Consider the following 10,698-nt stretch of genomic DNA (forward strand, 5'->3'; position numbering starts at 1 on the left):
TATTAGGGGGACAAGATGATTAGGGGCTTTTTGCAGTGACCAAAATGAATAGGGAGAAAAGGCATAAATAGATTATTCCTGGTGGGATGATTCCTGGGGGCAGATTGTGATAGTGAGGCTGTGAATATTGAGGATTAGGGAGGGAAGGGTATTGGCTATTACCTTGGATGCACCAAGCCAGTCCCCCTCTTAGCCTCTTTCTGGGAAGGGGCAATTTTACTGTAAGCTCACAAGACTTCCTCTTGACTCCTGTGCAAGTCAGGAAGCCAGTGTGACTAAAGAACAAGTATTTTAATCCCTCAGGGCCCACTTTTGAATCCTGTCAGGAGAGATGTGGTCTTGCTCTACAGTGTTGTCTTGGGTACCTGGCTTTTAACATATTTTAGGTGTTCTGGAGTTGCACTCTGATGTAGATCATTTTTTGCTTGTTAGCTTTAATCTTGCTTGGAATTAAATACCCAAAATCCTGAAGATTATCATCTTTCGTTAGTTCTGAAAACTTTTCCACCATTTTCTCTTAGAGTATTACATTTTCCCAATCTTCTCTGTTTTCTCCTTCTGGAAATCCTGTTTAATATGTGTAGTACATTCTAACTCTCAACCTGATAACTCATATTTTCCATCCCTTTGAATCTCTACAACATGCTGGGTAATTTCTTCACTTTTGTTTTTCAGTTCATTAATTCTTTCTTTACCTCTGTCTAGTGTGCTGTTTTTTTTCTAGTCTTATCCTTTTGTTAGTCTGATCTTTTAATTTCTTATTTTGTTTTTTTAAAGTGCTGATTTATATTCTGTATCTGATAATTCCAATATTCATAGTCTTTATGGTTCTTATAGTTTGTTTCTGTGAAGTTTGATTGTGATCTCATTGTTCTTGAATCTTTCTTTACCTACGGGAATTGCAGAAGCCTGTGTCAAAAGTACTTCTTTTAAAACATATTTGCCAGATTCCTAAGGGCACTTCCAATCCAACGCCAATTGAAGCTGAGTTTTTGGATTGGATTATTTTGGGCCACACAAGTAGTGTGAATTCCAGCCACAAACCCAGGGGTTTGTGGTTATAAATCTATGGGGGAAAAATGTATTTTTACTTCCCTCTTTCTGCCCATAACCAAAGCCCAAACAGGCATGTGTTCTCTCTGATTTGTGGGGGAAGGGACATCACCCACTGAGAGCACCCTTAAGCATCTTGGGCTTAATGTAGTGGTCTCTGCTGGGACCTCCCACCGTGATCAGGCTTCGAACTCTGTGTCCTGGCTTCTTGGCCAGCAACCCATTACAACCAAAGATCCATATAAGACCATAGCAGATCAGTGTTTGTCCCCAAGGAAAACTCCTTGCTTCTAATCTAGTTTAATATTTCTGTTTGAGCTTTCTTTTTTTTTTTTGTTTGTACTTTCTTACTGTGACTGGATTCCAAGAAATTGCTTTTGTTTCCTTACATTTAAAAGTTTCCATTTATTTTCAACCTTGTCCATAAACATGTATAAAAATAACAATAGAACAAGTAGTTCTTCAGTCTTCTTTGCCATAAACTAATTAGCAGAATGACTTCACCAGACTTGGCCAGAATTTTAGTTTGTCAGTACTAGGATAGTTTGATATTGTGTACATTGTGATTACAAACTACTTGAAAGACAAAGAAAACATACAAATAAAGTACAGGCAAATACAGGAAACAATAGCTCCCTAATGAGGCCCAAATGTTGTTTTGTATTTGAAGTTAGCTTTTAAGAATATTTGATTCTAAGAAGCAGGGGCAGCTTGATTTACAGTAAACTGAATATGATTGTAAATGGAAGACATCATTTCAAGGGAGAGTAAAAGGCGATTTGGAAGAAGAGTATGATAAGCTCAAATTCAAGACAAATGTAAAGCAATTTCTACCCAGTTAAATAGCTTTTAGACAATCAGCAACAAAAAATCATGTGTTCATTGATCACATACTTTGGGCATATTTTCTATGGATGCTTCACTGAATGTTTTGGAAGATACAGAATTGAGGGCTATATAAGAAGCAATTGCGTATCTAAGCAGCTTCCTGTACCCTCATCCTTATTATCCTTATGACTGTGTTGTTTCTGTATAACACTATTCTCATAGTGTTAAGTGCAGCCAAAGAGTATTTGTTGGCTCTGCCTGATTGGTCATTTTTGCTATTTACTATTATTCACAAGGCTAGTTGTTATTTTACTTTTTAATTTTATGCATTGTTGTTCCTAGTCTGTAAGTTTGGGAACAAATTTGACTCATTTTTTTCTTTTATTTGCTCTTTTATTCAGCAGACATTTATAAAGTGTGTGCTATATGTCACACCTTTCACTGGCCGCTAGAGTTACCAGCAAGAGAAAAACAGGCTATGACCTTTGCCCTCATGGAGCTTGCAACCTATTAAGAGAGATACCCATTAATAATAATTTTTACAATTCCACAAATGAATATATAATTCCAACTGTGACACATGCTAGAGAATAAAAGACCATGGTACTGTAAGAGTTTAGGAGAGGCTGGGCACGGTGGCTCATGGCTGTAATCCCAGCACTTTGGGAGGCTGAAGCAGGAGGATCATTTGAGCCCAGGAGTTCAAGACTAGCCTGGGCAACATAGTGAGACTTACATCTCTACAAAAAGTAAAATAAATTAGCTGGGTATGGTGATGCACACCTGTGGTCCCACTACTGAGGAGGCTGAGGTGGGATGATTGCTCAAGCCTGGGAGATCTAGGCTGCAGTGAGCTGTGATTGCACTACTGCACTCCAGCCTGGGCAACAGAGCAAGACCCTGTCTCCAAAAAAAAAAAAAAAAAAGTTAAGGAGAGAGGGATTTACTACAGAAGTTCATACAAGAAATTGTAAGATCCTGAACCAAGTTCAAAACACTTCAAATCTTCATATTTCTTATTTGAAAGTGATCACTTAGCTTATCCAATATGCTTGAAGGATATCCTATGCACATAGTCACCCTCCTTTACCAGGGAGGAAAAAATGGCCCTGGCAAAGATCCCGTTTACTTATCTGGACCAAATATCCTGTGACCCCTGTTATGTGAATGAATGTGTCCTTCCTTCTCCTTGCACCATTGGGGTGGAGAGTTTGAAGGAGTGTCTTTGATGACACTGTTCCTCAGGGCATGGCCAGTGGTTTTCCTCTAAAAAGCCTTATACTCGGTTCGGCCAAGCGTGGTGGCTCATGCTTGTAATCCCAGCACTTTGGGAAGCCGAGGTAGGCGGATCACCTGAGGTCAGGAGTTCAAGACCAGCCTGGCCAACATGGCGAACCCTGTCTCTACTAAAAATACAAAAAAAATTAGCCGGGCGTGGTGGCGTGTGCCTGTAATCCTAGCTACTAGGGAGGCTGAGGCAGGAAAATCGCTTGAATCTGGGAGGCGGAGGTTGCAGTGAGCCGAGATTGCACCATTACACTCCAACCTGGGTGACAGAGCAAGACTGTGTCTAAAAAAAAAAGTCTTATACTCAGAGTGGATTCCAAATTTGAAGTTTTGGTAGCAGTAGTGGTGGCTGGTTAGATTTTAAAAGCTACTTTTGGAATTGAGAGTTACACAGTCAGGTTTAAATAAAGAGTGCTAGTTTCAGCCTATATCAGAAATGTTTAAATGTACATTTTGTTTTTATGACCAAAGCCGATTATAGTACCTAGTGGAGTTATTTTAAGTTGTTCATCTCCTGCCCTTTGAAGACTTCAGATATTTCAAATGAATAAGGTAGGCGGAATGTATACTCTTATTTTTGTGCGTTTTGCAAGGATATTTAAAAATATTTTTATATGTATGCAAACTGCCAGAATAATTCTGAATGGATTGTGCTTAAATTATTATTGTCACAATTGAGTCATCTATGTTTGTGGTTGGCTCTGAAAGAGGTTTTTGCCCCTTATTTGTAGGATTATTGATGTTATTTTTAACTAATTCAGAAGTCCTTGGATATGCACTTAAAATTTTTTAAACAAATTTCTGCAAAACTAAAACCAGTTACAATGAAGTTGTTTTTCAGTCACATAGTGGCTGCTCTCAGAGGCTAAAACTGTCTCTGAAGAATGTTCTTGTACTTATGCCAAGAGGCTTCTGGGATGGGCATATTTTTAAGAACTTAGAACATAAACAGCTGTGATCTGTGGCAAGAGATTTAAATGACCTCATGATGACAACAAGAACAAAGCATTTTTTAAGTTATCATGGTGGCGTGTGAATTCATTGCAATGTGTTTCTTATGCTACTATTTGGGTGTATTAAGTGAGAGCCAGGCAAAAAAAAATTACGGACTGTATTAAACTGAAGATACTGTTTCTTTATTGTTGTAAACAAAGTACCAGAAAAATATTATTTCCTAAAAATAAACATTTCATGAATTATTTTAGAGTTATAGGTCCTTTTCTTTTTTGTTTTTAACCACATGAACCACTTGAGGATCAAGGCCATTTATTTCGATCCTAAAGTTTTGATTCATTTTCTGTTAGAGAGAATATGTTCCAAACATGAAAGATCAAACAGTTGGCTTGAAATAAGAATCTCTCCTTGAAGACAGATCAATTAAGTGTTTATTAAGTATTTACTATGTGTCTGGCACTATGCTAAATATTATGAAATACCAAAGAAGGTGACTTTAAGCTGCTTTTGGTCTAGTTAGAAGAAAGGACTGCTCAGATGAAACTTATAAATTAGGAAGACATTATATAATCAAGCACCAAATAAAATACCATCACTTATGTGGTTCAAATATTGACATAGCCCTTTTTTTTAGAAATGATTTTTAATGATTGTCTAGAACAGTGATTCTTAACTAGAGGTAATTTTGCCCCCCAAGAGGATATTTGGCAATGTCTGGAGACATTTTTTATTATTACGCCTGGGGTTACTAGCATCTAGTGGATAACCAGAGATATTGCTAAATAACTTCCAGTGCACAGGTTAGCCCATCACAACAAAGAATTATCTGGTCCAAAATAACAATAATACTGAAATTGAGAAAACCTGATGTAGAACCTACAAATGTCAATGCTGGTAAGCTTCAATACAGGAATGGACTTTCATCTTCCCCCAGGCTAGACCTCTTCAGCTCCTATAAATGTTCTTTACCTTAAGCTCTTGGATCATCACACAGAGACGTTCATAAACCTCCTGAACATTGTACGCAAGTTTTTCCAGTACAGTGTTAGCGTCCATAACTTTTATCAAAATCTCATGCTGTCCATGCCTCCAAAAAAGGTTGAGACACATCAACCCAGTCCTCTAGTCACCTAAGAGACAACAACATAGAACCCTCCTTAGCATCGTGGTGATTTGGAAGTAGAGCTTGGATCAAAATCAGAAAATAACTTTTTTGGTGAAAAAATTTCTATATTCAGTATTTTGAAGTAATAAAATCTTAATGCATGAGGAAATTATAGTAGAATACTTCAAAGAGTATTATTTAAACATCATGTAATAATACAACACTACATGTAAAATTTTAGACTGAACTGATTGTGTGCTGACCTACAGGCAGAATACATAAATTATTTTGTTCTTTGAAATCAACTTGTTTTATCAGAATTTGCTGCTTTCTCTCAAATGAACATCGCAGTTTACGTTTCTTAGGTGCTGTTTATCTGTTGAATCAGAGATCTAAACATGGTTTTATATTACACATTTCTCCTGAAAACTGTTTACTAAAGCGAATTATGTTTTTCTCATAAGAAACATTTTTGAATTGAGAATTGTGTTCTGATTTGGCATCCTGTAAGTTAGAGATCCTAACAGCAGTATGTCATAAAAACAAATCTGTGTTACCTTGGGTGTGCATATAGGTTAACATTAATACTTTTCTAAGCTATAGATATTTGAAGATTAAGTCTTGGGTTAAAAACCCAGGAAGGTCTTAGAGATCTGTTTCAGCTGTTTCAAACTGTTCTTTGAAGCTCAAGGCCCAAAAGCACTGTTTTTATTGTTGTATATATTTTTACTTTTACCAAATGTTTTGAGGGGGGAAAATCAGTGCACGTGGGAGGAAAGGGTTGCATACTTCTGATCTAAACCATTCATTTTGCAGATAAGGAACCAGAGGCCCAGAGTTTTAGATTTTATTCTTGGGCCATATATTTCTTTATTCTGTAGGTCAAACTAGCATTTTAGATGTATCTGATAATAGTAGAGAGGATGACCAGGAATTCAAAATTTAGCTGTGCAGCTTCCTACCTCCATGTTCTTAAACAAATTGCTAAATGTTCTCAGTCTGTATATACTCATCAACAAAAGAGAATTGTATTTAGTATTGTTTCTACTTTCTTAGAATTTAGAATGTATCTGAGAAGATGATCTGGATTGATGTCTCATTTTTTTTAATGAATTTTGTGTCATCTAAATATTTAAAGATCCACCCAACTATGTCCTCTAAACACTACTACAAAATAAAAAGCATCTTTATTATCAAAGGGGGCAGCACAGTATTTACATTTCCTTTACTTTGGCAATAATGAGGGTCTTTGTAAACGGATAGATCAGCCTTAGGGCTTTTTCTCCCACCTTGTTACCCCCTCTAGTTATTGCATAAGATACCTAGAAACGTGAATCGGGAATAGCAGACTATAGGAAGAAAGACCTTTTGAGATGAAATATAAGAGCAAATAGCAGCATTGAAAGAGCTAAACCATATGATGAAATGGAATCTGAACTTGGTGGTCCTTCTGATCTTTTCTATGTGGCCTCACAGAATGCTTGAGAAAAGATTGAGGATCCTTTGCTCATGGGATATTTCAAAAGGGATTCCTTATTAAACAATTTTTGTTCAAACCCTGTAGTTCGCAGAGAACATAGGCTTTCACTTGGATGACAGAAGCAAGTGGGGATAATTAAAGACAAGAAAAGCCACTTGTCTTTTGCTACAAAAATTAATTAGTATCCTGAGAAGAATTAGTTCAGAAGTTTTCTTAGCATCTCAACACAAAAAAGTTTAGAGAAATGAAGGCCGAGCCTTAATACAGTATTTTTCTTTAGTGGCTTGACCATGTATCAAGTTGCTAGGTTTGTTTGTTGGTTTATTTTTATTTTGTTTGGTTAGGTTATTGTTGTTTGTTATTAGGAAATAACTTTTATAGAATTGGTCCTATGTCACTGTATGATATTGGGGTATTACAGATATTTACCATTGCATGTTATCTTTGTTACTATATTAAATATGCAAAAATTATATTTGTCTTTATAAATTATATGTTTAAGTGATTGCCAGACAATAAGACATTTTAAGCTAAACTATTTGGATTTTTCCTCAGGTCTTAAAGAAAGTGCAGAAGAGATGGTCAAAAACAAATTGGAAGGAAAGGATAAACTGACCCCTTGGGAACAATTTTTAGAGAAGAAGAAAGAGAAAAAAAGACTGAAAAGGAAACAGAAGGTATCAGTGATAATTATGACCAAATGTTTGTTGAATACAAACCATGTATCAGATGGTACCAGGTGCTTGGAATCCATTATCTCAAAATGTAACCACTCACTGAAGTAGGCCTTGCTATCATCCCAATTTTAAGAAAGAGGAAAGTGAGAATGTAGAAAGTTAAGTATTTTCAGCATGGCCACATAATGGTGTACAAAGCCTGGTCACAGTCCAGAGCCACTTCAACTGCTGCATTCTGACATTTTACATTTACATGCCACCTATGTAAAACACATAGTTAATATCTAGATTTAAGCAGTATGATTCTGTTCTGTGTTTCTGAGCAAAAGAGGTGCATACAGACTTTTTTCCTTGAGGATATGTGCACATAGAGGTTTTTAACATGAGTGAAATTATGCCATACTTTCCATCTCTCAACCTGCATTTTCACCTTGCAGTATTATCTTATGGCTCATCTGTCACCTTATTGTCATTAAATTCCTTTATCAAGAGTATTTCCTGGCCGGGTGCGGTGGCTCATGCCTGTAATCCCTGCACTTTGGGAGGCCAAGGCAGGTGGATCACCTGAGGTCAGGAGTTCAAGACCAGCTTGGCCAACATGGCAAAACCCTGTCTCTACTAAAAATGCAAAAATTAGCTGGGCATGGTGGCGCGTATCTGTAATCCCAGCTACTTGGGAGGCTGAAGCAGGAGAATCGCTTGAACCCAGGAGGCGGAGGTTACAGTGAGTCAAGATTGCGCCACTGCACTCCAGCCTGGGCGACAGGGCAAGACTCTGTCTCAAAAAATAAATAAATAAATAAATAAATAAATAGAGTATTTCCTCTGTGTTAATATGGTTTCTGTGGACAGTATGATTTGGCTCATGTTGTTCAGGGAATAACATCTTTTCCAGAGTTTTCCAGAGTCCTCAGTAATAGTACAGATCACTTAGGTTTTTGCCACTAAAAGTGCTCTTGTCACTGAAATGCAGCATTCTGGCAGTGGTGTGCCTTAGAGCATTATTACTGATAATGACAAAATTTTGCAACTTGGGGAATCTTAAAATTATTAATTCTAGTCCAGCCCTGTTTTATAGTTGTAAAAAAAAAATTAGCTGATTAGTCTGAGGTTACATAGCATACCAGTGGCCAAGCTGAGACCAGAATCCACAGTTACTCAGACCAGTGTTCTTTCTTCTGTTCCCCACTATACTGTTTCTATACTGTGTGTTCTTATAATGCTTTTGGTACAGCTTTGACTTGCTGTAAGGGTAGAGAGATGCAAAGCTGAATGACGCAGTGGAGTAATTTTTATACTTCTATTGTAGTCAGCGTTTGTGGAAATGGATAGTAAAATGGAGAAATTGGGTGTTTTAGGAAAAAGTCTTTCAGACTGTGTTCTTCCTCTGCTCTCACACTACAACTGTCCACACAGAAGGAGACTTCTGTGACCAAATGGGTAGGGAGTTTTCTCCACACACGAACCAGTGGACACCAGCTGGGTGACCTCCAATTCCAACACTACCTGGAGATAGTGTCAGATCCCATAGATTGGGGGCTCAGTCCCCAAGACTGCCTCCACCCTTTCAGACACTAGTCTGAAGTCTAGACATCCAGAACTTCTGACTGACTGGCTTCAAGTTGGGGTTCCCACGACCCCCTCTTTAGGTTCAGTTAATTTGCTGAAGTGGCCACAGACCTTAGGGAAACATTTACACACATTTTCTGGTTTATCATAAAGGATATTACAAAGGATACAGAGGAAATAGGGTAAGGTATGGGGGAAGGGGTGTGGAGCTTCCATGCCTCCCTGGGCGCTTCACCCCCCAGGAACCTCCATGTGTCCAGCTATCCAGAAGCTCTGTGAACTCGTTTCTCGGGTTTTTATGGAAGCTTCATGATGCCAGCATTCCTTCCCCACAAGTACAGGGCAGGACCCTCTCTGGGGAAGGTCTTAAGATGCACAATCAGAAAGGTGAGGGAAGAGTACAGTCCTGCCCTTAAGACCGAACACAAAAGACTGTAGCAAGGGCTAAGGAACTTACGAGCCAGAAACCATGTATGAAAATAATATACATGTAACACCATGTGGGGTAAGAGCCCCGCTCCCATTGATGTGCTAACTAACTCCCTTCTTCCCTAGAACTTTTCAAACTCAGTAGGCAGTAAAATTTTTTTTTTTTTTGAGACAGAGTCTTGCTCTGTCACCCAGGCTGGAGTCCAGTGGCCCGATCTCGGCTCACTGCAAGCTCCACCTCCTGGGTTCAAGCCATTCTCCTGCCTCAGCCTCCCGAGTAGCTGGGACTACAGGCGCCCGCCACCACGCCTGGCTAATTTTGTTGTATTTTTAGTAGAGGCGGGATTTCACCGTGTTAGCCAGGATAGTCTTCATCTCCTGACCTCGTGATCTGCCCGCCTCGGCCTCCCAAACTGAGTAAAATATCTTCTAAATGAAATAACTCCACAAGTGTTAAGCTATCAGTTTATTGGAGATGTCTCAAGTGGGCCCTCATGGGGTCAATAAAGTAGTCATTCTGAGAATTGTAGCAGCTATTCTGTTTGATTTTCATTTGCTGGGAGCTTCGAGTTTGTGCTTCTACTTTTTCCATTCATTTGGGCTAAGTCTGGACTCGTCAGCAGCATTCGAAATACATTGTTGAGTGTCCAGGGTGTTCTAGACTCTACAATACTCAGTACCAGACTTGACTCCAACAGATCCTTTCCGACTCCACAGGTTCTTTGTATATAGAAGAGTTTCAAGAATTTTCTTCAAGTTAAAAATATTTTTGCCCCTTTATTCCTCAGTGGTTTCAATTTTGATACTGAAAAATGATTACTGAAGAAATGAATACCTGTTATATGCCATGTTATCTAGTATTTTGATCTAGCTGTTGTTTAGATCTATAAAGCAGTTAAAGAAATGAGTAGATACATAGCAAATATTCTTCGTTAAAAGCATGTTACTGCTGAATCCATATAATAGTTTGGTAAAAAAAAAAAAAAAAAAAAAATTCTTAGAAGCACTTGTTCTGGCTGGGTGCGGTGGGTCATGCTTGTAAACCCAGCACTTTGGGAGGCCGAGGCGGGCAGATCACGATTTCAGGAGATCGAGACCATCCTGGCTAACACGGTGAAACCCTGTCTCTACTAAAAATACAAAAAAATTAGCCGGGCGTGATGGCGGGCACCTGTGGTCCCAGCTACTTGGGAGGCTGAGGCAGGAGAATGGCGTGAACCCAGGAGGTGGAGCTTGCAGTGAGCTGAGATCATGCCATTGCACTCCAGCCTGGGCAACAGAGCGAGACTCCGTCTCAAAAAAAAAAAAAAAAGAAG

General features: G+C 38.6%; 1 protein-coding gene across 4 annotated transcripts in view; it reads left to right on the forward strand.

Annotated features, from left to right (window-relative positions):
* ESF1 (ESF1 nucleolar pre-rRNA processing protein homolog) overlaps window positions 1-10,698 on the forward strand; it is a 90,800-nt gene that overhangs the window by 42,927 nt on the left and 37,175 nt on the right. For all 4 annotated transcript variants that reach the window (XM_032142163.2, XM_032142165.2, XM_058432836.1 and 1 more), the window contains exon 10: window positions 7,263-7,384. In XM_032142163.2, the coding sequence (XP_031998054.1) occupies window positions 7,263-7,384 (122 nt within the window). The remainder of the gene's footprint in view (window positions 1-7,262; window positions 7,385-10,698) is intronic.

Source organism: Hylobates moloch, unplaced genomic scaffold (genome assembly GCF_009828535.3).
Source record: "Hylobates moloch isolate HMO894 unplaced genomic scaffold, HMol_V3 SCAFFOLD_21, whole genome shotgun sequence".
NCBI lineage: Eukaryota > Metazoa > Chordata > Mammalia > Primates > Hylobatidae > Hylobates > Hylobates moloch.